Source organism: Astyanax mexicanus, chromosome 13, assembly GCF_023375975.1.
Source record: "Astyanax mexicanus isolate ESR-SI-001 chromosome 13, AstMex3_surface, whole genome shotgun sequence".
NCBI classification, from domain to species: domain Eukaryota; kingdom Metazoa; phylum Chordata; class Actinopteri; order Characiformes; family Acestrorhamphidae; genus Astyanax; species Astyanax mexicanus.
Window position 1 is genome coordinate 21,488,450 of NC_064420.1, and position 27,886 is coordinate 21,516,335.

The window sequence follows — 27,886 nt, forward strand, 5'->3', positions numbered from 1 at the left end:
TAGTAGAACTATTATTAATACTTACTATTGGTTAAACAAGATATATTTTTTACAGATGCTACAAACATGCATCTGAAACTAATTTGTCCTAAAATAAATTCTGAAAAATGCTGCTTCCTTGAGAAGTTCATAACAAATCCGAAGCAGAAAACTTGGCAGAGATGACTAAACTGGGAATTATAGCTTATGATTTATAATTTACTACACTCTGGCTGCTCTCACATTACTCACAGTATTGGCTAAAACATCTGAAATGTGTTATTTTCTCACAGAAACATAGTGCTAATATTTCATATTCATTTCATTTAAGGTCTTCATTATATGATCACTGATCGTATAGCTCAGATAGCTTCACTGTTGTGTTTTACAGAAAGGTTTCTGCTGTTTCTGCTTGTTTTCAAGTTTCGTGGGCACAGTTCTATTCAGTGTGATCAAGCTAGAATAGGATTCTGTCATGATTAATAGAGGGCAGCTATAATGGTAAGGTCACTATGTGTCAATAATACCATGAAGGATAGAACCATTTGGAATGATACAATAATATTTGTTCCACTTTTGGTTTGGTTGAATTTTGACAGTTCTGACCCAAATTATCAATCTGTAGTCTTATGTCTCCACTCTTTAAAATGGTTGGGTGTAAAGATCTAAGACAAGCCTTTTAGTGCTATATAGAACTTTTGCATTATCTGTGGATGGAGGTGTGTTGCTGATGGTTTAGAATGAAAACCAGTAGAAACCTCAGCTGTATGTGAGTGCAATTGGACACACTTTGTATGGAAGCTCTTTATACTCTTTGGCCAAATCCTGTTTCTCATGTTCGGTTGCCAGGTCTGAACCCTCACTTGACAGATTCTGACAATAATTGTAAGGTCTGAAGAGACTTGTGAGATCATACAGGAGAGAAGATGTTGGGTTTATGGTAAAACCAGCTTTTAGTCTTTTACTGCATATGATGAATCATAATCACATAATTCACAGCATGGGTCAAAATGACCTGACTGAGTTTTAATTTTCTATGTTTTTGCAAAAAAAATAATTCAGTCATTTAGAATTCAAGATAATTTTCAATTAACATGTTTTTGATCATCACACATCCTTATTTGATTTTTTCCTGTCTGCCTGTCTTCTCTTTACATAGAAAATGAATCCTGGTCATTTTTGATCCATGTTTGCATTAGTAGGGTAGTGATGCAAAAAGGGCTTTTATTCAAAAAGTAGGAAAGGTAAAAATGAAATAAGGACGTATGATGATCAAAAACAAGTTAATTGAGAAATACTTTAAATTTTGAATGACTGAATTAATTAATTTTTGTTAAGATATATCACAGAATCTCTCAGCCAAACATAAAGTAGAAAATGTACGCAGGTCACTTTTGACCCATGTTACGCATCAAAGGTTTAATTGACATCATTACAAGATAATTACTTGCAAAATGCTGATGCGAACCACTGGCAATTTTTTTATGCTTGTTATGAAGAAAAGAGCCAAAATACGTGGATTAACTTCATTAATTTAAGCAAATATAACACAAATTTATAATGTCTACAATTTAACAAGGAAAATAGTAAAAAAAAATTGGTTTCTTTGGGTTTTCTTGCACCACTATCTTGCTGGTGATTTTTTTAAATCCTCTGTTTGGAGTGTGCCTCCAAAAAATCTCTGTCTGGACTGTCATATAGCACCAAACATTACTTAACCGACCCCTTTATTTAGGGCTAAATGGTAGGTAAAATGATTGAAATGGGATTAGACCTACAGATTTAAAGACACAACCACTGACAAATTAATTCTTTACTTAACTAAAAGCAGATTATCTTAACATCAGAACCTTGTTGTAGCTTTATTTTAAAGAGTGAAATCTCAATTATCTCCTCTTGTTTTTTTTTTTGTTTTTGTTTTTTATTTAAAGTGATATACTTTTGACCATCTTGGGGTGACCAGCTTTTTGCTGTGAAGCTTTTGAGAACCCAGACAATGAACAGCACCTGGGATTCAGCAAAGTTCAGCAAGATCAGGATGATGGTCAGACAAGAGAGATTAGACAGAGATTAGAAAGTTTAAACTGAAATGAGAAGACCAATGTGTATCAACTTCTTATAGTGAGTAGATACTTTTCTCAAGGACCAAGGGTTTAGGTGGTTTTCACAACATATAGAGGTCCCTGAGGAATGGTTTGAAATGGGAATCACTACGTCTTTTTGTGTCTTTGGTGACCACATCATCACAGTTTCATATTTTTCAACTAACCTTAGTTAAACACACTAACCACAAAGAAACAGTTATGAAGTTGTTATGAAGAAAATAATGTCTATTTTTGATGTGATGAGGTCATTCCTTTTTTACTCTGAAGCTCCAAAGGTGGAAGACGTTGTTGCACAAGTCAGAATCACTATATAACTAATCTAGAAACTGCGAAACACAGACACTGAAACATCCACTGTCATCAGTGAAATATACGAAGCAAAAAATTGATATTGCAATTGTGTTCTTGTCCTCTGTATGTCGTGATAATGCTGAAAGACTCCTCGTCTCTATTTACTCCAGGACTAAGGGCTATGTTTCTCAGTTGTGCAGCATATACTGTAGAGTTCCCCCATCCCGGTGGGTTTCCAGGGCTCTTATAAGTTGGAGACTTGGGTCAAAAAAAAAAATACAATGGCAGTAATAAACACGAATATGTATTCATACCAGTCTGCAAACAAGAGTGTGTCGTTTCTGAACAAGCAGCCGACTCGACACGCATGAGAATCAAGCTTAAAAGAAATCGGCAAATAAATAAAATAACACCTCATCCTCATCAAACGACAGAAGCGCACCGTGTTCAATTACACGATTTTCCACTTGCAAGTTTCAAGAAGGTATCAGTCCTTTGAACTTGAAGCGTTTGAGACCTACTGCTGCTATGAATTTGAATCTGAAAGAGTGTTTTATTGAGAATGTGTTGCCTCAATAAAGAAGCTTGTGGTGTGAGACTTTAGGGTGCTTTTATGCCAGAGGCAGATCTAGGATTTTTCTGAGTAAGGGACTATCAAGGGGCCACAATATTCATAGAGGGGCCAAGTATTATTTCACCAGTCACACCAGGTCCCAACAATTAAATGTAATTTAAAAAATCTTACATAGTAAAATCCATTGAGGTAATTTTGTTCCAAAAGTTTAACAACATAGAGAAAATCTGCTTTTTAAATTAAAATAATCAAGAGGAAAAAAGCGTATGTTGCAAAATCAAAACAGAAAAAGATATAATATTATATATATATATATATATATATATATATATATATATATATATATATATATATATGTGTATAATTGGTTACTTTATTATTCTTTGCAGTTATTTGAAATTATTTGCATTTAGATTTTGACAGTCTTTGCTTTCATTTTTGTGTTTTTGTTGCTTCTGGAATGTTTTTTTTTTTTTTTGCTTCATTTTTTATGTGTTTAATATTATATTTTTCTGTAAAACTTTAGGCACTTCACAATTTTATATGCATCGAACACACAGCATTCGAGAAAATCCAGCATTTTATTCATTATTTATTTATTTATTTATTTATTTTTTACTTTTATACACATAAGCTTTAATCATGCTTGACTGTCATATTTGGCTCATTAGCACCTGTATTGTTTGGCAATAGAATTGCATCCACCTATAATCTGTCCATTGCTCTCAGGCAAAGGAAAGATAAGTGACACGACAGGGGAACTTCAGGGGCCCAATCAGATTTCAGCTAGGGCCAGTCCTCTGTGGCCCCGCCCCTAGAACCCCCAGTGTTTTATGCCACCATTCTAACTTATTTGGTCTACACATTCAGACTTTTTGGTCTGAATCAATAGCAGGTGTGAAGACCATGCAAACCATGATCCAAACCAAAAGACCAAAAAAAAAAAAAAATTGTCAGTGTTGGTTTGGACCTTTGAACTAATTACAGCTGAGAAAATTGAGGCAGACTATCAACACTCACAACAATAGAAGAAGAAAAAGAACAAGAGTTTTGCTGAAATCTAACACCCCTTTGCGTTCATGCACATCACACAACAGTATGGGCACTACAGGTTATGTTCGGGATTCTATTGTATCTACTGTAACTGTAGATTAACCCTTATTTATAAACAGAGATAAAAGGAATCTGAGGGTTATCTGTTTTGTGGATTCTGCTGTGTGACATGCATGCACTGTAGGGGGGGAGAATTTGGGCAGGAAGGCAAAATTTAGCACAACAACTGGTAAGATAGTTTGCTGAATTGACAACATGCCACCGTCTGTCCAGATCTTTCTACAAACCAATAAGTGCACAAATAAGAACACCCACACGAAAAAATGAGACAAAAATATTGTTTTGCTCTTTAGTCATGTTCCTATTTTCTTATATTTTATTAAGAGTACCAGATATTTAGGAAGCGGACAATGATCAACTGCATACATTTGGACAGCAGAAAGCTGTTAAAAGATGATGAAAATCAGGTTGATGTCAAACTCAACCTTGTATAGAAAGTGAATTGTGTGGGGTAAATGACACAGCCTTCAAATAACAGTTGGCTTGGGTTGACAATAAACTCCATGATTAGGAAGTTTGGAAGATGTTGGATTTTGGTTCATCATCACAACTTAAAATAATCACAATGTCAAAATGTCACCATTTTCCTTTGAATTAAACCAAAGCCAAACTTTGGCAATAGACATCGTCCTAACCTTGAATCATCACCCAGTGTCAAAATCCACATTTTATTAGATAACGATATCTATTGATGTTGGTGGCCAGGTGAGAATTGGTGAAATTCACATATACTGATCTAGTGACTGTCAGTAACTCAGATTCAGGTCTCTAATGTTTGCTCTCATCTTAAAGCTGTGTTTTATTCGGCCCAGGTCAGCTGAGGTTGGTTGTATTGTGTGAGAGAATGGGAAACTCAAGCACATAAGGTAGATTTAGCTTACGCTCTACTGTTTCTCTTCCACCTTTCCAAACTTTACCCATCTGCTCCCTCATCCTCCCCTCTCTGGCAGTCTGTTCAACAATAAACTACTAAAAGATTTCACAAATGTCTCCAAGTTCTTGATATGTTGTGATGTTATCTCTCTATTAACCACAAAGCTTTCAATTAAGCTTTTAATCTCTTTAAGTTCTTATTTTAATGGTTCAAATAATATCAGTGACAAAATAATACACTGTAAAAGTACTACACTGGTTACTGTAGACTCATTTAGACAGATTTGAGACAGCTCTTCCATGGGAATTGTCAAAATAGTTTACCTTGAACTCTTCAAGCTTCAAGTATGGCTTGACTAGACCCAACACCTAGTCTTCTCTCTGACCCAGAGAAAATACTTACTGTACTATAAAAAAACGAGAGCTGTCAACATTAAAGCCTTAACGCATACTGAAAAAGTTATGCGTAAAATTTACTTTAAAAAAGTTTCGCAACTTTCAGCATTTGCTTTTTTTTAAAGTACATTTAATTAAAATGTTACATAGAGTAAATAAGTGAACTGAAATTCAGTCAATCCTTTCTTTTAGTAAACTTTACTTTATTTATTTTTGCTGAATCAATTCTTTCTTTTAGTAAACTTTACTTAATTTCTGCATACAATATTACCTAATTACAATTAAATTTTACAAAGTAAAACTTTACAAAGTAAATTCTACAATATTTTTTTCAGTGCATGAAATTAACTTCATCAGTAATGTGATATAATTTTTTCAACGCAAGTTAATTATGCCACCATTAACACCGGTTCAGCAGCTAGGGGGGTTACATGCTGCACCAAAACTTGAACAAGCTGAACCAACTCCTGAAGTTTCTGCTCCTGGGTGGCCATTCACTGCTCAAGACCTGCTGGATCCATGGCTGGCAACATCTCATGGTACATAAGACCACGGAGAAGGATCCAAAAGCAAGTTTCTTTTAACAAAGTAAAAGGTTCAGGCAAACACAACAGGTCAGGGATATTTAAAAATCAAAAAATGAGAGCAGAAGTAAGAAAATGCTTTGAAATGCAAGAGCAAACCAGACAAGACGTTGCAATAAAAAAGGAGCTAATTACTCAAAAGGAAAGCAGGTGAAAACTACTATAACTGGGGTGAGAGTGACCTCCTGAGGCATGGAGATGCAATGCCTAGGCCATTGGTAACAGGTGTGGTTAGTTGGACCAAAGGTCCACTAAGTTCCTCCAAATTTCAATCGGTCAAAAATCCATAACAAAAGTCACAGTAAGATAAGATTTGGTGCATACTAGGTCCGTCCCTGCCAACCAATTTTCGTGTGAATGCAACCTTTCTCGCGTTGCAGTGACCTTTTGACCTACGTTCAAAAAATCAGGGCCTCCAATTTCCAATCGGCCAAAGATCAATAACTCCTTTATCAAAAGTCTGAGTAAAAATAAATTTGGTAGGCTGGGTCAAGCTATACGTCCAAGAGCGTCCACCAAGTTTAGTGTCCCTGCGCCATTTCCTAGTGTCACAGTGACCTGTTGACCTACATCCAAAAAAGTCTAGGCCTCAGAATTTTAATCAGTCAAAGATTAATAACTCCTTGATCAAAAGTCAGAGTACGAAGAGATTTGGAAGGCTGAGTCAGGCTACAGGTCCAAGAGCGCCCACCAAGTTTCGTGTCCCCCAAGATTGTTTTTCTCTCTACTGGGTTTTTACATTTTTGTTCACCACTTGGGACAGTCTGATCGGGACAGTAACTGCACGTTCCGGTCATTTTTTTATGTAGAGAACAAATCTGTAATATTGCTGTAATTGCAAACGGACACAAAAAATCTGTGATTTTTCAATGTATCCCTACATGACTGAACAAGCCCTGAGCAAAGTCGTGACTGTACATACAGAGCAATTACACACTCTGTGATCCTGTAGTAAAATTTGTATTGTTTCTGTGGTGATAAATAACATACATGTAATGTTTCTTTGCAAAGATGGAACAAATCCTTAAAATTTCTACAGTGACATAACATCTACTATGTAAACATAGAACATATCTGTGAAGTTTCTATTTACTGGCAGAATCATTTTTGTAATCATTCTGTTATGAGTCAACAATACAATTATTTAATTTTCCTGTTTAAAGAAGTATTATGTATTTTTTTTTAATAAATATGTTGACCCTGTGACTAATTCATTTTCATATTAGCAGGTGCACAGTAGACATCAACAGTCCTCACACATTCAGTGCATAAAGAATGCATCTAATGTAAGTAATAGAATATCTGTAATTTGAATATGATTTGTAGTTTATCATTTTTAATTTATATACATAGAACAATAACATAATCTTTCTTAACTTATTATTATGTGTACTTTTTCCACTGTACTGGAGTTGAATTCTGTAATCATGGAAAGAAAGGTTGTGGCTGAGAGTATTTCACTCCGATTGTGCCACTAAGAAATGAAAATGAAAACTTTTTCATACAGGATCATGCAGGTTTGGATTTTTTTTTCTCTTCTCTTAATAATAAAAAACATTTATTGTAAAAACAGCATTTTGTGTCTTACTTGTGTTGTCTCTGACTAATATTTAAGTTTAAACAAATGTGCAAAAAAAAAAATACTATTATTTATAATCATGAAGTGGGCAAACATTTTTTTCACACCACTGTGTATCAGATACTATAAAATGATACAAAACAGTGACCGTCAATTCAGGTTGGTTTATCGTTAACGCTGGGCCTATCCTAAAACATGGCCCTGTGTTATGGAAGCCCATTTCCTTTACCTAAAACAATCCAGCAAATTTTCTTATTATCAAGTAAACTGCTATCTCATTGTGTTGAGATAGTAAGTCAATAATTTGAGCAACTAGTTAATTATTTTGAAATACTATCACATTATTTTGAGATACTAAGTCATTATTTTGAAAGAAAAAACACACTTGCTACCTCAACATATCTCTTGCTATCTCAAAATAATGACTTACTAGCTCAAAATAATGAATTAATATCTCAAAACGATGGCTTACTATCTCAAGATAATGAAATTATTTAATTATAAGAAAAAGAATGTGCTGGATTTTTTTTAGGTGGCGAGAATGGGCTTCCATGCTGTGTAAAGATACAGTTTTTATTTGCTATTATTATTAGTATTAGTATTATTATTTATTTATTTATTTTTATTATTATTATAATTGTTTTAATCATGAACCCACTGTTGCAGCTCCTCCCACTGTGTGTTTTCAGCCAATCATTACTGGAGCAACTAGTGCAAGATGAATCCTGTCCAAAAGTGTTTTTGCAACAGCGTTGTGTAATGAAGTTACATAAGAGCGTTACTAAACTCACTCGTGCCAGAAGCTGAAGTTTTTCATTCAGAAGTTCTGCGGTTCTCCTTCTGATTGACAGCACTTCCAGCTGATTACAACACCGTGTAAGTCTTTACCTTCTCCCCTCACTGCTTTAAAGCGTATGTGTTTTGTGGAGCTGCTGAAAGTAGTTTAAGAACAGTGGAAGGTAGTGGAAGGATACTGGTTTAGGTTGAAGGTTTGAGCTGTTTACACACCAGGAACTGCAGGAACTGACATTTTACACAGAAAACACTAAACCTCCTCCTGCACCGCTGCTGCTGCTGTTAACAAGAGGACGAGAAAGAAAGACCTGAACACTGAGAAGAAACAGATTATTGTAAAGGACAAGTCAGGATAGGTCAGTACTTCACTTATGTTATTTCTGAACCACTAATTTGTACTTAATTACTACTTGTCTGTAGTTAAATTGATACAAATTTGCACTAAATTTATACTGAGTATACTAGTCGTATGTTGTTTTCGCCACTATTTGATCTAATTTAAGTATATTTGTGTGAGCTATCCAAATAAACAATAAAAACGTCTAATTAAAAAGTCTAATTAAAGTATTTAATTTACAATCCATACATTTTTAGGAGTATACATAAATGGTAAAAACAAAAGCAAGATATCTAATTGCAAGCATTAGCCGTTAAAGTTCTTTAACTTATACACAACTAAAGTAAAGTTTTAACACATAAAAGGTTTATCTGCACAGTTCAGTTTGTCTGAGCAACATAAAATTGATGTTTTGCTAGCAAATTTGACTGAAGTACAGTTTTATTGCAGAAATATAGGCTCATGGGTCTCATTTAGCAAAATTATAATTTTATCATAAAAAGCACAGTTTTATGAAATAATACTAAGCATATACTTTTATTAAGTACATCACCACTACAAAATTAGCACAGCCAATAAAGTATAATTTTTTCAATTACACATAGTATACAGTATACAGAGAAAAAGTATACTTATTTGCATATGATTCAAGTACATTATTAATATGTTCAAATATATGACTTTTTCACAAGGGCAGGATAAACAAAAGCATCTTTCACACTCAAATTGCCCCAAAACTGTTTGGATTCTACTTTTTATGTTCAGGTTTGTAACCAGGTCCAGATCAGTAAATCTTTATCGTTACATAGTTACATAAAATTTGTAATCCTGTGTATCACTGCAAAATATGTTCACCTTGTTTTTAACTCTTTTCACATGAAACTATTTGTGTGAATAACTGTGATTTCTTGCTAAAAGTTTTGGTTTAAAATGGTACTGTATTGCATTTACCGTATTGTATGGACTATAAGGCGCACTGGATTATAAGGCGAACTATCAATGAACGTACATTTTCTGGTCTATTTTCAAACGTAAGGCTCACTGTATTAAAAGACATGGTAAAAAAAATGTTTTAAAGTCAAACCAACGCTGGATATTTATCTACAAAGATTTCTCTCCTGAAAACTGTTTATTTGGGTGAGTAATGCGCTTCTGTTTATTTAAAGTAAGCTTAGATTTTCACTATTTTTCAGCAGCACAGTTAGCAGCAGCGCTATCCGCAGCTGCGGTTAGCAGTGCTAGTAAACACCGCCCAACAGCACTACACTGAGAAACCTTGAGTGTTCCAGTAAGCTATGGCACATCAGCTAGGGGTTCGTCCAATGTAGCTTGTTTTAACATGGTAAACACTAGGCTACAGTCCAATATACTCACCTCTGAACAGCAACAGAGCTAACTCTGTGGTTAGCAGCTAATGGTTAGCGGCTAATGCTAATACTGCTCCAGTCTCCAATATTGGTGCAGTAGCTTTACTGCTCCTTACACCCTGACTGGTAAAATTCATATAGACCGTTTCAAAGGGGGAAAACAATAAATAGCAAAGCTACTGCGCATGTCTGTTCCTTCGACGCTTCCGGTGGCACTATTTTCAAATATTCAGCTGTCAAAATGACGAACGCATATTCTGCAAATCTCATGAACACAGACAAACACGCTATAGTTTTCCTGATTCTTTTGATAAGGATTTAAGAGGGAAGTTTTTTTTCCTCTGATTTAAAACGCTTGCCAGAGGTGATCTACCCAGATGTTTATCACTACCTTGATTATTTAATGCAATGAGTAAGTGCTACTCTTTGGGGTTGTCAAAATGGTACTATTGAGCAATTAAATGAAAGTTATCCATAGTCTGTTTATTTTCAGCAATCAAGGTTTTTTCAATTTAAATTAAATATGAACTACATGCTTTCATTGTATTGTATGTACATTTCCTCTAGCTAGTTGCCTGATAAATTCAGCATTGCTGTACCTACAGCATAGCTACCCAGCCAGCTAGCCACCCGTTTAAAGAGGTATACTATTGGTGGCTTAATAATTGCCTACAACTGCTTTTTAATAAATTTTAATAAAACTTTAAAATGTATAATTGTTGGTAAAATATTCTCATTATAATGAGCAAACATTGTTGGGCTCAGGTCATGTTAACTTGACTCAAATCTATTTGCAATTTTCTACAAATTTCTAAACGAAATAAACACATACAACATTGTGCTGTATGTCTCCTTTTTAAAATAACTAAAGTTAAAAAATATATAATTTTAGGTAAAATCTTCTCAATGTAATGAGCAAAGTTTACTAGGCTAAAGACCATTGTTAATATTGTTGTTTATATGTTTATTGTTTACTATCTTACTTTAAAATTAAGCAGTTTTTCCTCTCATGGTGGGCTTTGCTCTGATTGGCTGGTGTACGTCACAGAGGTGACTTATGAAAACCGCATAGTGATTCACAAATCCTCCAACGCTGTTCCATTCAATGATGTGATGTTTTTGTTTGTATCCTGTATGTGTTGGATTGTAGTGGTTAAAAGGACTGAAAGATTTTTTTTCTTTAAAACGTACAACCATTTTTAAAAATGATGTTTTACAGTAGCGCAGAGACACACCACACAATCACACCAGTGCAGCATTTAGAACCAAAAGCTGCAATGTGTGTGTGCATGCGTTGTCTATACTCGCTGAGAAACGCAGATTCATCAACGTGTATATACCCTGCTGGATCTGTGTGACATTGAGAATGGTCAATTACGCCTCTTTACTCATTAGAACTGCTGAAGCGTTCTTTAACACAAACACAGAGCTGCAAATTACCGCCGCCTTGTAGGGTTTCAATTCAATCAGGCTTGAAGGCGACGGGGAGGAGATCGCAATTAGCCCGCATTAACATTTCAGATGGACTTTTCTCTGGCCAGACAGCCACCCTGACCGGCTGCGTTAATTCGTTTAGTGCATCTGAGCTGCAGCTGACGAGCCTCTCATATAGAGACAGATTTACTCTGGTTTTATACAATAAGAAAAAGCTTATTTAATTAAATATAGCTTATAGCAGCCTATTTCTCTAATAAAGACATTATACTGTGAGGAAAATGATTATCTGATCCCCTGTTGATTTTGTAAGTTTACCCCATTTCCAAAGAAGTAAACAGTCTATAATTTTAAGGTAGTTTTATTTTAACCAAAAGAGACACAATATCAACAAAAAATCCAGACACATTAAACACATTAAATCAAAGAGTCACTAATTTTACTAATGAACCCTTATCTAAATGTATCTACTGCTTCTAGTAATTCATGGTTCAAACTTTACACCAACATGACCTTTTGGAGTCAGCAACAACTTCCCATCATAATCATTTGTGGAGGCAAAACTAACTGACCATCATGATCTTGGCACCATCATCCAACCAACACAACAATGTGCAGACAGCGCCAACCAACCAACAACCATAACCTTGTGAAAGCAGCAATAACCAGAAACCAAAACATTATAGTGTAACAACCAACGAACAACCATAACCTTGTGGAGATTTTAACAACCAACCAACAACTATAATCTAGTGGAGGCAGCAACGACCAACCATATCTTTGTGGAGACAAGACCTATCAACCAACAACCATAACCTTGTTGAGACAGCAACAACTAATCAAAAATGTAACCTTGTGGATGGAGCAATAACCAACCATCAACCATAAACTAGTGGAGGCAGGGCCAACCAACCAATAACCATAACGTTGTGGAAAGTGAAACAACCAACCAGCAACCAGAAACTAGTGGAGGCAAAACAACCAACCAACAACCTTAACCTTGTTGAGGCAGCAAAAACCAACAAACTACCATAAACTAGTGGAGGCAGCAACAACCAACCAACAACCATAAACTAACGCAGGTAACAATGACCAACCATATCATTGTGGAAGCAGCAATAATCAACCATCAGCCATAAATGAGTGGAGGAAACAGCAAACAACCAAAAACCATAAACTAGTGGAGGCAGCAATTACCAACCATATCCTTGTGGAGACAATACCAATCAACCAACATCCATAAGCTTGTGGAGGCAGCAACGACCAACCATGTCTTTGTGGAGACAAAACCAATCAATGACCATCCATATCTTTGTGGAGACAAGACCAATCAACCAACAACCATAAAACTTGTGGAGGCAGCAACAACCAACAAACAGTTACCAACCAATCAGTCCCTAACTGACCATCATAACCTTGTGGAGGCAACAGAATCTAACTATAATACCCATATGGAAGCAACACCATCCGGCCATCCTAACTATGGGGGCTGCAATGACCAACTATTATAGCCTGGAAGATGTAGAACCAAAGGGTTCAATGGAAGCAACACTAACTCACCATCATAACCTTGTAAAGACTGCACCAACGAACCAAACAACAACCATAACATTGGAGAGGCAGCACCAAGCAAACAACAACTAATCTTGTGGCGGTAGTGCCAACCAATCCATAACTGACCGTCATAACCTTGTGAAGACAACTGTAGCATAATTGGAGTGGCCTATACAAATAGAATCATTTCCTGTGCTACAATTTTTCTAAGAACCCTTAAAATGGCCCATAATATAAGCCAATTTCTGAAAATTGCCTTAGAAATCATTCAGAAAGAAGCGACGACCCTGGGAAAAAACGTAAACAACTGCATGGAATCTAGGACATTCTCTCCTCCGACGTCTGCCTTGATGAATGAAGAACATGTTCGGGGGAATTGTATCAGTCGACACGATTGAGTTTACAAGGTCAAGAGCATGCCATCATTTACACATGCTGCCTGACACTCTTCAGACTGCAATGTGAAGATGCTGAAAAGTAGGCCAGTTCTCACTGGCGCTTTGTGTCTCATTCGTGCCAATTCGTGCCTGTTGGAACGCATTCGTGCTCGTGACTATTTGATTAAAAAGAAGCAGCTTTGGAGACTTTTAATTCCTTACATGGTTCCACTGTCTGTAATGAAATGCCTTGTTTGTTTGCTCTTTTGATATGTGGAAACACTGTAAGAAATTATATATCAATGATTGAAAGCATATTTAATGTAAAGAAAGAAAAAGTAATTAACCCTGGGGATGTTGAAAAACATGGATTTCACTCTTTAATGTTTCATATTAGATAGATAGATAGATAGATAGATACTGTGGCGGCTCTGGGTTGTGTGTGTGGCTGCCTGTAGGCATGTTTCTGTTCTTGGGAGGGGTTATGCAGAGAGGGTGGGCACCACTCTGGATCTGCCATCTGGGAGACACACAGCTGGGTGGGTGGCCTTTGGGGCTATTTGAGTTCTGTGGGTTGTTGGTTTTAGCTCTCCTAGTCTTGTTAAAGACTGTAAGTGAGTGGCAAGCCTGTTCAATAAAGGAGCTACTGAGCATTCAGCATGAGTCTCACGGGTCCTCCTTCCTCTTCCACGCCACAATACTTTTTTGATCCCCGAGGGAAAATTCTAGAAATTATTATCTATTATTATAAATTATTAATTATTATCTATCTATTATCAAACATAATTTGAATATTAGTCAAAGACAACACAAGTAAACGCAAAATGCAGTTTTTAAATGAAAGTTTTTTTTTAGATACATGACCTTGTGTGAAAACATATTTGCACCGCCAGTTAAAACATAACTTACGTGTGGTTTTGAAATGGGATGGAGCGCCAAAGACAAGCAGCTCTCCAGCCCAGAGAGTTGTTGGACCCGACTGCAGAACAGTAGATCTCAAAGCAGGTAAACCCAGGAAAAAGTAGAAAAAACTAATTAAAATCAATAAGGCCTAAAGCAAGATGGGAAGAACAAAAATGGGCAGAAACTAAAGTTACAGAGAGTGTGACAGAGAGAAAGGGGAGAAAGGTGAACAAAAGCTCACCAGAGAAGCATGGTTGCCTCTTTTAAAACGAGGAGAACAAAAAAAAAACTTAAAAGGCTCCCAAAACTAAGCAGGAGGATGACTAAGGTGATTGAGGACTGGGTTGCGGATGTGATTAATTATTATATATATGATTAAATTTCTGGGCTTTTTGTTGCAATTGAAATGAAAAAGAAGACCATAATAAAATTCGATATTGTTTTATAGTGCAAAACAAAACTTCAGTTAAAGTTTTAAGTCTAATTTACTCAAGTTTTCGGTAAACATTACTTAAAAAGCACATCTTGCTAATAAATTAAACTTATCCGGGCTTAAAGAGTGCAGTATTGTGACCAATGTCAAGAAATCCACACAATTCCAAAGCAATCTCTTACTTTTCCTTCTAACTGTTATTTTTAGAAGATTGTTTTGTGCTTAGACTGTTTCTTTCCTAGCCAAACTGTGTCTCAGAAGGTTAAAATAGGTTTAGAAAATATGTTTAATCGTTTAAGAAGGTGTGTATAGAGTTGTCTGTTTGTAATGTTTTTTTTTTGCTTTTTTCACACCTTGTTTAACAGCCTGCAGGAGAAACATGGTGTCTATCTTTAACTCCATACTAAACCTGACCTTGAGGCTAGACATGCAGGGAATCCTGATCTTTCTCTGCGTTGTGCTGCTTCTGAAATACCTGAGTGATGTTCGGCCCAAGAACCTTCCTCCAGGTCCCTTTCCTCTGCCACTTATTGGGAACATGCTGGACATCAGCTTCTCAGATCCAATTGGATCCTTCAATAAGGTCAGTATTTGTATAAGTGAGCTAATCTTTTATCAGAATGATTTGGTCTGCATCTTAAACAAACTTCCTTTATATTCCTTTATACTCAGGTGTTTGAAAAGTATGGAGACGTTAGCACACTTCAGTTTGGGGGTCAAAACTGCATTCTGCTGTCTGGCTATAAGACTTTTAAGGAGGCATTTGTAGAACAAGGGGACGTCTTCAGTGACCGGGCCTCCTACGCTGTCAATGAAAAACTGTCCAAAGGATTGGGTAAGCACACTCATTTGAATTAGATTTTTAATTTGTTGTTAAACTGATGTCAAAATCAAGAATGAGGTTTTCAAAAAACTAAAAGAGTATCTTAAGCCCTATCCAGACGGGATTAGTTTCTCAGGGGGTCCTTATTAATGGGGGGTTCCGTCGGGAACAACCATGTATGTATTTTCTCAGATGTCCACTGAGAAAACTGCAGGCTAAATTACTAAATAAAATAGTTATTTGTCCCTTGCCACGCACCGTAATTACACTTCGAGCATGCGTTTCCACGGAGATCCACGTAAACACAACAGCGAGTGGAAATGGAGGAGCTACTGAACGCGATGTTGTGACAAAGAAAGCCAAAAAAACTCACTGGTCGTCCTGTTTTTTATTGCAGTCCGGATGCAAGAGTTTTATCACTGAGTAGAAGTGTGAAACAGACGTCCCCCTGAGAAACTAATGCCATCCAGATAGGGCTTTAGAGTGTTTTCACACCAGCACTATTTGGTCCAGTTTATTTGGTCCAGTTTCTTTTGCACTTATTTGTGGTGCAATTCATTTGGGCAGGTGTAAAAACAGTAGGGGTGTCACGATTCTCTAAATCCTCGATTCGATTTCATTTTCGATTTGAGGGTCACGATTCGATTCGATTCTCGATTTTCTTGTTTTTTTTTTCTTGTTATTATTTTATGCCTCATAAAATTTAAATAATATATTTATTATTATTATTATTATAAATATTATAAATATTATTATTATTATTTATTAAGATATATATGGTAATGCCATCTAGTGACTTTTTTTGGTAGCAACAGTGTGCACTATTAAAACAAGCAGTTTATCAGAGCTGTGTGTGGATGGCTGGTGAAACTGCTCACTTACATGAAGCTGCAGTTCTTCATCAAACCACTAGTCGGAGCTGCAGCAGCACAAGCCCCGCTCTCTTCACTCAGTCACTACTTCAGTACAGCCCAGCCACGGGCTACAGAGCTCAGCCAGTCCGTTTTTACTGTTTGTGTAAACAAATAAAGGTTTTAACCCCACTAACCGGATAATACAGCTCACTACAGTTCATCTTTCAGCCCAAGCAGCTAACAGCAGCAGGTTAGAACAGCCGACACGGAGGCACTGCTCGGATTACATTATAAACAGGTCAGTTAGCGCGCTGCTAACCTCAGGATGTTTATAACTACGGAGTTTAGTGGACACACCACGGCCGCCAGGTAAGTCTTTTAAAGGCTACTGAAGACTATTAAAGGCTATTAGAGGTTATTGAAAGCATTATTGGGGGGCAGAAATCAGTACAGGCTGGTTAGATAAGTGATGTGGTGAAACTGTGACTAGGGCCGTCACAGTGATGTTTATTAACGTCATTAAAACAGATTTTGTCAGGTATTGTCTTATAAATATTTACACATAACTTATATCTCTCCTGAAAAGCTTTTATTTTAGTCAGAAACACGCTTGTGTTTACTTTATCTGAGAGAAAGATGTTTTTTTAATTCAATGGAAAGCAACAGGTGTAGTCAATTATAAGTTTAAGATTTTTAATCCACCTCACTGTGATCTATAGTCAGTGTTCTCAAGTCACACTGACACACGCATTTCAGCGAGTTCACACGCTCTCACCTGCGCGCACCCACCCCTCCGTTAGATACAGATACAAAACCTGCGCGCCCAACCCCCGCCCCCCCTCCCCCGTTGGACAGATAAAAAACAGTGATCACACTCCCGCCGACACTCAAAACTTGAGAGCCCTGTCTATATTTCTATAAATCCGTTTTCAGTTTCTCCTCCGTGGTTGAAAGGCAGCTGTCTCTCACACAGCAGAACTGAGGGCGGGGCTGCGCTCATGCAGCGGCGCTCTCTATTTAAATGAATAGGATGCGCTGTGTTGGTGCCGCGCCATTTGCGTAGCGCGCTGCGCTATTTGCGTAGCGCGCGCGGGAGGGATCGTCGATCCTCTTTTTGACTTCGATACTCGAGACCATGACCTCATTTCGATTCGATTTCGATAAAATATCGAGATCGTGACACCCCTAAAAAACAGTAATCGCACCTACGTTTTGACCAAAACGGTTCAAAAAGTGGTTAATCTGTGGTGAGGACGTGATCTAACCTTAATTTGACTCAACCATCAAATGTAGTTAACAGCTGTCCAGGTGCAGTTTGACCTGATGTATTACCCAGATAATTACTACAAAGCACTACTGAAAATACCTGTTACTTCTCCAAAAATCTGTCCTCCATGCTGATGAGCAGGTCTGCTTTACTCCAGTGGGCACAAGTGGAGGAATCAAAGACGCTTTGCTCTGTCTACACTGAAGAACTTTGGTGTGGGGAAGAAGACTCTTGAGAACTCCATCTTGCAGGAGAGCCAATACCTCTGTGAAGCTCTGCAAACACAACAGGGTGAGTGAAACCAATACTAACCAATGCCAGGGCTCAGAAGAGGTAATGTCTTGTTGCCTGAAGTCTTTAGTTTTATGTAAGGTTTATGTAGACAGGAGAAGTAAGTATTATTATAATTAAGACAAGTGAGACCTGCAGTTTTTTAAATGTTGTTTTGTGTTCTTTTGTAACCTCCTGGATGAGTTGTCCATGCCCTTTTGGAGTAATAAAAAGTTTTAAAAAGTCGTCTGGTCACTCCTGGGAAAGTGTTCCAGTGTTTTCTTTATTTGTGAATAATAGCTCACACTATGGTCCACTGGAGTCCCAAAACTTTAGAAATGACTTTGTAATCTTTTCCAGACTGATAGATTACAATTTTTATCCGTTTTTGAATTTTTTCAGATTGCGGCAAAATCGCTGCTTCATGTTGTCTGACAGGTTCTATTTAAGTGATTTCTTAATTCTACAGGTCTGGCAGTAATCAGGCCTGGTTGTGGTTAGTAGTGAAATTGAACTCAGCTTCCCAAAAAGTGTGATTAATCACAGTTAATGTATAGGGGGCAAATACATTCTCACAAATGTCTCACGTCTGATATTAAAGTATTTTTGATAATCTGAAAAATGTAAGTATGACAAAATAGAAAACTAAATGGACTGAATTTTCATTAGCTGTGGATACTGCTATACAATACAATGTAGATACAATGTTTGAAAAATATGTTAAGGGAAATTGTGGCGCCGCTTGAGTGAACCTAAATCAGCTGATTCAATTAAAAATATTGTATAAATTACTGGTGCTATGCTTAAGTTTGTACAAAATAGTTCAGGTAGGGGGACCACTTATAAGCATTTTACTTAGGGACCCAGCAATGTCTCTTATAGACTTGCTGTAGTTATAAGCTTTCTGATACAGTATAACTCACTGTTATATGTACACACTTGTTTGGGGTGAGTTTGTAGGCCAGTGCTGCCCTCTAGTAGTTAAAAGATGTAGTACAGCAGCTCTCAAAAGGAGAAAACAAATCGAGCACCATCTCTTTTTATCCTGAGATATCTTTAACTTTCTTCTACCCACCAGAGAATGTGCTGAAGTCCTAAGTCTTCTACTTCTTTCATCTTTTAGGTTTTCCTGTTGATCCTCATCATATTCTGAACAACGCAGTGGCGAACATAATCTGCAGCCTGGTGTTCGGCCACAGGTTTGAATATGATGACCATTATTTCCATCAGATTCTGCAGTACTCAGACGATGCATTTCAGCTTCCTGCGACTAACAGTGGTCGGGTATGACTTTGAGGATTAGATAGTACACACCTAGTAGGCAAATAATTTGTTCCAGAAACCAAAAAAAAGTTTAATGTCAAATATTTCATAATATAATAAAAATAATTGGATTCTGTGCATACAAGTTTATTTATGTTTAACACCATGCATCATGTGGAGTCCCAAAAAAATGAGTTAAAATATCTTCTTAGTTGTGCTCAATTCTAACGAACACTGATATTACTTAAATTTACGTGCAAAGATTCTGCAATATAAGAAACACACAAACCGTTGAGCTACATTTAATTTGTTTATTATTTGTTAAACATTACTGGATGCAGGAACATGCAGAGTGACTGCAGGTTTTAATTCCAGCCAAGCATGTTATTTGAAGACTGACTAATTAAAGAAAACAAGTGAAATCAGGCATGTTGCTGCTTGTTTAGAATAAAAAGCTGCAGCCACCCCAGCCCAGAGTGGACAGGTTTAACAAGGGGTGGGTATCACCACAGATTTCCCAGTTGGATTCAAAATCGATTCATTTAAGTAAATTTCAGTTACAATAAAAATGTTATTTTGAATATGAAATGTTGTAATTATACAAGGTGTAACGCCACAGACGGCAGTCAGACGCTCGCGGTAAAAACAAAACGAGGCATTATTACAAGGCTCGTAAACAGAGAGTGTAGTCGAACAACAGGCGTGGGTCAAAACCAGAGTAACAACAAACCAGAACCGAATCACAAACCGAAAACAAAACCATTAGCCAGAAGCAGAATTAAAAAAAAAACTGAAAATCACAAACATAAACAGAACAAAAGTATTAGGCAGAAACGTAGTCGAAAAGAACAAAACAAAGGTCATACACGGAAAATACAGACAGGAAATAACGCTCAGTATATCGCTGTTGAAACAGGGAAAATACCTTGCGAAAAACGAGACAAACAGACAGGTATTTATATCTAAACTAAATTACTAACACCTGAACACAATCTAGAATTCCGGTGACGTAGACCGCACGAATGAGCCGCGGTTGGCTGAGTCCGAACACGTGGTGTTGTCAGGAGCATGCTGGGAGGGTGTAGTTCCGGACCGGGGATTGTCCATAGACGGGAACGGCAGAGTTAGAGATAGGAACTACAGAGTCTGTGGTAGGCGTGAGACAAGGAACATTTAAGGCTTAACGCAAAAGTTACATTATTTGTTTTTTTATTATCATTTAATGTAGCTTAGTTAATTGCAACAACGTGCTTCACATCTCTATACAGGTTTGGAATTGTCACTTTACTCAAATGTTTACGTGTGAGTAAAACATAACGTGATCCAGAACATTAATGAGACTTTTTAACAACACTGTATGAACATGTATACTGACATTTTAGTTACATAAAACAAAAACATAACATGCTTCATACATTTTTAATTTATTTGCAAATAAAAGCGTGAAATTTACCCAGACCCACTAGTTCAGATGTGATAATATAATAAGCACAGTGATAATAAAAACACAACAAGCTAAATGAATAATGTTAAGAGAGAAAACTTAATTACATTCAAATTAAATCTCTTCATAAAAGAAGCTAACTCTGCCTCCAGCCTTCTCTCATGTTATAAGAGCCTCTTCCCCAGCCAGGTAATGACATTCATCCCTGGGCATAAAATAATCTGAATTAGTAACAGCGCTTCATGGAGAACACATTATTCCACTATTTACACATTAAATCACTCAGTTACAGTTTAATCTAGAGTTATTCTTTCTAACAGTTAAACCTGTTACACTGTACGACCGCCTGATGCTGCTACACCTCAGCGGGTTTAGCTTAGCACCCCAGCCACGTTTGGTACTTGGAAATCTGGCTAACGCATTTAGCTTCCCTGGTGAATAGTGGTAAACTAACCTGCTAAGCTAGCGGTAGCTTCAGCCGGTCAGGTCTTATTTTAAATAAAGTACAGGTGAAAACAACTTAAAACAGTGTTTAATGTACTAGTTAGATACACACATGCAGCAGTAAGTGGAACTAGAATAGAAATATACTTAAATTTTTACAGAAACCCCCCCACAATGCCGATCCCTGGGCTCACTTATATATATATAATGTGAGATGTAAAAATGTACGCATATACAGGGAAAATGTGCTAATTCTAAGGATCAATCTTGGGTTTATATACATCGATATCGGATCATTCAAATGAAGATCGATTTGAATCTAGAAATCGATTTTTTTAACACACCCCTAGGTTTGACACCCCTGCAATATATAATATAGTTTTATAGTGCTACTGTTTCTTCAATACCACTTTAGGCTCAGAGTGAGGTCTTTGCTTTGCTGTTTTTTTTTTTCTATTCCTCCATCAGTTCTACAACTGGTTTCCCACCATCATGAACTGGCTTCCAGGAAAACACCAGACTGCCTTCAACAACCTTTATAAGGTGAAGAACTTCATCCAGGAAGAGATCGAGAAGCACAAGCAAGAAAGAAACCGAGACAACCCCAGAGACTACATCGACTGCTATCTGGAGGAAATTGAGACGGTAATGTGCATGAGGATGAAGGTAGTGTGCATAATTATAAGGATAATGAAGGTGGTTTGTATGATGCGGAAGAGATAGGTGCACAGTAAAATCCATATTGTTAAAATCACAGTGTTAACCTTTTTTTTTCAGGAGTTATCGCAACAGCCCTTTATGTTAAACAATCCGCACCAGTCAATTGTGAATCGGGCACATGCCTTGTGCACCTGCGTAGGAGTTGACTCTTGTCTGGGTTTAAATCGGTCAGTGGCGCACCTGTGTTTACCGCCACCAAGATAGAAACATGCCAGAAATTTACATAAACACACCTCACTTTCAAATCACCACAGGGCATGAATGCCATCAGGGCATGAAAATAGACTGTTGACAGGGTGTAAGATAGCAACAAGCATTGCAACAAGCCTTGCACAGGGTGTATACGATAGGGCCCACAGAATTAAAACAATTAACAGAGTCAACAAAATCAACACCCCACAGTGTATTCTTCTTCATAGACTCCTAGAGTGTTCTTTAGCCACCATTATTGGTAACACTTTACTTGGGCGGCCCATTGTTGATGCCTCGCAGATGCTCAACTCTCATTCAGCTAAATGTTCATTAAATGTTACTAACCTCTTAGTTGAACATTAATAAATCACTGCTGAATGAACCTTAATGTTAACCTTAAATTGTTAGCTTTAGGGTTAGATTTAAGTTACGCGTTATTGTTTATGGGTTAATGTTAGGGTTAACCTTATGATTTAAGGTTGATTTTAAGTTAGGTTAAAGGTTGGTGTAAGCATTACTCTTTTATATTCAGCTGAGAGTTCAGTTGTATTTAATAGACATTCAGTTGAATGTTAGGTGAGCATCTATGAGGCATCTATGATCTTTAATGGACCATCCAAGTAAAGTGAAACCCCATTATGCTCAGTTTAGAGTTTATAGAGTGTTTATATTGTTTGGGAGGGTTATTTGTGTGTGCACGCTTATGTGTTATAACTGTTTGTTCAGATAAATGGGATTTAGTTGTGGTGTTTCCACTGGTGGAGCTTTATTCACTCTCTTGGTGTTGTGTTGGAAGTTGGATAAGGGTCTCCAACAAAGAGATGGCATTGTAAGAGAGAACCACTGTTTGTTTGGCATGAGAATGATTAGATAATGATAGTTTACATGATGATTAAGGTGGTTTATGAATGAAGGAGGTGGTTCACGTGAGGATGATAATTTACATAATGATTAAGTTGGTTTAAATGATGATTAAGGTGGTTCACATGAGAATGATAACAGTTTACATAATTAAGTTAGTTTATATGATGTCTAAGGTGGTTGACATGATGATTAAGGTGGTGTATATGATGGTGGTTCACATGAGGATAATGATAATCAACATGATTATTAAGATGGTTTATGAAGGATGGAGGTGGTGGGCATGAGGATGAAGATTAAGATAGTTATCTTGATTTTTCCAGTGTAAAGACAGCAGGGCCGAGTTTACGGAGGAGAACCTGATGTGGTGTGTGGTGGACCTGTTTGGAGCTGGAACAGAGACCACCACAAACACTCTTAAATGGGCCATACTTTATATGGCCAAGTATCCCACAGTACAAGGTAATAGTGCAGTCACTTCGATCATCATGAATGCAGACCACAGTTAAACTCATAGCTGAAAGTATGAATGCGTCTCTGTCTCTGTGTGTAATTCTCTTGTAAATTACAGAGAAGCTTCAAGCAGAAGTAGATCAGGTGATTGGTCAGACTCGTCTGCCGTCGATGGAGGACCGAGCTCTGATGCCGTACACCTACGCCGTCATTCACGAGATCCAGCGCTTTGCCAACATCATTCCCTTTGCCCCTCCAAGAGTAGCCAGCAAGGACACTACAGTAGCAGGATACCACATCCCGAAGGTGAGGTTCTATAATAGAAGACCACTGTATCTGGTTCCTCAGTTGGGAACATTAGTATAAGGCCATTTAAGCCAATAGTCAGTTTTTAAAATGGAACTCTGTAGACGTGGGAACTTTGTGAATACCAGCAACTGCAGCTCTAACAATAGATACTCAAGTTGAGGTCAAGATACAATACCCAGTATTGTTAAATCAATACAGTTAGTGTTAAATTAACATTGTAATGTAACACCTGGAAATTCACTGTATTATCACTTACAGGAAGGAAGTCTTATAAATATTAATTTATGAGATTTTCAGTTTTGCTTTTAATTAGTCAATGTTAGACAAGTTAATGTGGCTGCGCATTTACTATAAACAGAGAATGAGAAATGAGAAAAATAAACTAATGTTTAACCACCTTAGGTAAAAACAACCAATGAAAAAAGCATGTTAAAACATAAAAAAGGTAAATAAAACTTAAGAGTAGCTAATATAAAATTTTCAAAATTAGGATACACTTACCAAGACATAAAACACAAAATTAAAATAAAAAATAAAAAATGAATAATAAATTGTTATATGAAAGATTTTAAAAACAGGAAAAAATCAAATGCAGCTATAATAATAATAATGATAAAATGTTAATAAATAATGCCACTACTAATAAAAGTAAAAAGGTCCAAACTAAACATAAAAAGCAAGAACTAAAATGTTATATAATTAGCATTAAGTAAAGCAGTTACAGGAGGAACTTTGAGAAATTAAAAGTTTTTAAAAAATCAGTGACCAATACAAACTCCCAGAACCTGGCTGACAACAAGCATTGTTTTTACAGTTCACAGTTCTACAGGTTTTTTCTGTTCCATAAATAATATTAAAATTAATAGAAAACATTTCGTCAAAATGCTACATTTTCATTTAGCACAACATCAGTTGTATCACACAGATCAGGAACATTGTAATGTTATGATCTCATATTGTGAATTAAAACTGCCATATCTGATTCCATTCAAATATATACGGCCATGCTAGTCTTTCTCAAAAGTGAGACGCTACAGTAATCTTAGCGTAAGCAGTGTAGGAACATCATTCCTGTTTTTTCCTTTAACTTTTTAGTCTGTTTTTTATGTCACATCAGGGAACGATGGTGCTTCCCCTGCTGAACCCAATCCTGCATGACAGGAATGAATACAGCACCCCGGACCAGTTCAACCCGGGACACTTCCTGGATGAAAATGGCAAATTTCTGAAAAGAGAAAACTTCATACCCTTTTCAGTCGGTAATGTTCACACAAATATAGAGTTTGGTCTGATAAATGGGATTTAGCTGCTGTGATTCACTGGTGGGGCTTTATTCCATCTCTTGGTGTTGTGTTGTTAGTTGTATAAGAGTCTCCAACAGAGAGCTGATGTATTGGGAGAGAAACACTCTTTGTTTGGTGGTTTTAATTCATGTTACCAGTAAAACTTGGCATACATGACAGGATCCATTGAATCCTAGATTAGTAATGGAATTCCAATGTCTAATTATACACATTGAAGCCGGATTAACAGCGCAGGAGAGCAGCTCGTTCCATGGCGCTGACGACGGGCTAACAGCAACAATAATCAGCTTCACGACAGAGCAAAGCGGTCAACAGTAAAAAGTGAAAAAAAAAAGCCTGATTGTTACTATTATTATTTAGATAAACCAAACGTTTTTCTTTTAGCATAGCTAGCTAACTCTCCTGGTGTTCGTTATTGCTTTCTGAAGCAGGCTGCTGATAGTAGGCTTTCAGTCACAAAGCCTGGAGATATCAGCTAATAGCATTCACTAAAGAAGATGGCCCTGACCCTGCCCCCAAACAGTCAAAACCATCACTTTCTACACTCTAGCAAAAAAAAAACTTTCGCCATTGATGTGGCACCATATGCATGGCCTACAACACTGCAGCCAAGCAGTCAACCATTACATAACCTATGAACGCATACCCAAGAGAATGTAACCCTGGTAGGCAAGAGTGCCACCTGATGGTTAATTAGGGGTGGTGGGTAACACCCATTATGCAAATAAAGTATGTGAAGGACTAATAGGAAAGATTCTGTTTATATCAACTTACTCAAAGAAAGCTGCAATACTCTATAATTTGATAACAGTATATTGCTGTTCTTATTATTCAGAAATATACTATAGTTGTTGCACCTGGTGCTGAAAGCACTCTCTTCTCTCCCACACTGACCTCTGCCTGCGATCTCCAGCCTCTGGACTACATTGCCCAGAATGCACCACACACTGACATTACACCCAATCCCGGTCACATGACACAGCACATGACACTTTCAGGAAGTAAATCCCCTGAATTCTGAATAGCTGTGTTCGGCCCTATTTAGGGGGCTCAGTTCTACCTGTCCTTTGCTGATTATTGACGGTTTATCCTCGCCTGTTTTACTCTCTTGTTTTGACCTTGTTTTGTATTACCGACCTTGATTTTTGCCTGCCCTCTAATATTGCCTTGCCATGTACGTTATCTCCTTTGTTGCTGATGTTTACCGGTATTGGCCTTTGTCAAACCATCCCTTTGACTTATACTTTATTAAATAAAGTATATTTTAATTTACATCTGCGCATGTCTGAGACCTGCTCCATCATGACAATAATCTTTCTCCAGAGTGAATTACTGTCATTTTAAAATCCTTTATTGGCAACTTTTTTTGCTGTAAACATTACTAGAAACAGTGTGTTTACAGTGTGTTTTAAAATATATAATATTGTGTGTGGAATTCTGAAATAACGTCACACAAATGTAAAAAGTTGTGAAATTCCAATTTGTTAAAATACAAGTTTAATTAGCTGTGAAATTCCTATATATATATATATATATATATATATATATATATATATATATATATATATATATATATATATATATATATATATATATGATTTTGATGTTTTGTTTGGAATTCTCTTGTGTAGTTAGAGAAGTGTAAAATGTTTTGGATTTCTGACACGTTTTTGATTATCTCTGCTGACTATAGCTATGTGTTTCGGCAGGTAAGCGGATGTGTCCAGGTGAGCAGTTAGCTCGTATGGAGCTCTTCCTCTTCTTCACTTCACTAATGCAGAAGTTCACCATTAATGCTCTGGAGGGTCAGACTCTGGGTTTGGAGCGAACGGTGGGCATCACTTTGGGCCCTAAACCATTTAAGATACGCGCTGTACCACGTTGATGCCCATCGTACACAGCTACTGAAGACCAAGGTCGTCAGCATGGCAGAACTACTGCAATACTGTACATAAATACAGACTCCTACCTAATATATCAGTACAGACTGTGATTTAAATCTACTGTATACTCAATTAAAAAATTCACATTCCTAAAACTGACTTTCAGAACTGTTATTTACTGCTTCCATAATCAACTACAATGAACTTTAAATTGTGCCTCAAATTGTTTTTTTGGGTGATGCAATAGAACCACCAGTTTTTCAAAAGTGGTTTATTTACAGAATTGTTTAAAATAAACTAACGTCACTTTATATATTGTGAATATTTTAATATTATATAGACATACAGTCTCAGCTTGTAGTCTTGACTAAAAGTTAGCTCAGGCATACTTGGGTTCTGCAGCAGGACAATGATCCAAAGCACACCAGCCAGTCCACCTTAAAAAAAAAAATAAAATAAATTCAGGTGTTGAAGTGACCTATTCAAAGTCTGATTTTATTGCATGACCTTAAATAGGCTGTCCATGCAAGCTATTCTGTAAAGAAGAGTGAGCCAAAATGTCTCCACAGAGATGTGAAAGACTCATTGCCAGTTATCAGTAGGGCTTGATTACAGTTGTTACTGCCAAGAGTACCAACCTTGTAGCCAAGTTATTAGGTTTAGGTGGAAAATATTTTTTGCACAGAGCTAGATTGGTTTAGGGAGATTTTTTTCCCTTCCTAAATGAAATTAAATCATTTAAAAACTGTTTTTATGTTCACTCATGTTATCTTTGTCTGATATTAAATGCCTTTGTTAATCTTATTAAAAAAAAGAATTAAAAAAATAAATCTGTAGTGGGGAAGAAACATTTTTTACAGCACTGTATACGCTCAATCACTTGATGTGAGATTTACTCATCAAGGTTGCATCTAAACATGAGGCATGTAAATTCATTAAATCAAATGTATTTATATAGTGGATTTAAGTGTCAAAAAGATTTTTTTATTGTTTCTCATGGATGGTATTGTGTCTTAGGGCTCTTTGGGTCACTGAAATCAATCTCAGACACCTGTGATAATTAGTTTGCCAGGTTAGCCCAATTAAAGGAAAACTACTTAAGATG

At 36.8% G+C, this 27,886-nt stretch overlaps 1 protein-coding gene across 4 annotated transcripts; it reads left to right on the forward strand.

Moving 5' to 3' along the window:
• The first annotated feature begins 8,240 nt into the window (after positions 1–8,240).
• On the forward strand, positions 8,241–26,936 carry LOC103027411 (cytochrome P450 2J4). Of its 4 annotated transcripts, none has more exons than XM_022685724.2 (10): positions 8,241–8,370; positions 15,060–15,277; positions 15,367–15,529; positions 17,780–17,929; positions 19,032–19,192; positions 21,528–21,704; positions 23,156–23,294; positions 23,404–23,591; positions 24,712–24,853; positions 26,608–26,936. In XM_022685724.2, exons 2-10 carry the CDS (start codon positions 15,074–15,076, stop codon positions 26,781–26,783), a joined length of 1,500 nt encoding a protein of 499 aa, XP_022541445.2. In that variant the 5' UTR covers positions 8,241–8,370; positions 15,060–15,073; the 3' UTR covers positions 26,784–26,936. The 4 variants fall into 4 exon arrangements, with proteins under 4 accessions (XP_022541445.2, XP_022541446.2, XP_022541447.2 ...); XM_022685725.2 differs by lacking the exon at positions 8,241–8,370 and adding an exon at positions 8,387–8,645; XM_022685726.2 differs by lacking the exon at positions 8,241–8,370 and adding an exon at positions 9,617–9,763.
• Positions 26,937–27,886: the final 950 nt, after the last annotated feature.

Coding starts and splice junctions, on each gene's coding strand:
- LOC103027411 (XM_022685724.2), top strand. CDS start 15,074: ATGGTGTCTATCTTTAACTCCATACTAAACCTGACCTTGAGGCTAGAC. Junction 19,193..21,527: donor CTGCGACTAACAGTGGTCGG/GTATGACTTTGA, acceptor TTCCTCCATCAG/TTCTACAACTGGTTTCCCAC. Junction 23,295..23,403: donor CAAGTATCCCACAGTACAAG/GTAATAGTGCAG, acceptor TGTAAATTACAG/AGAAGCTTCAAGCAGAAGTA.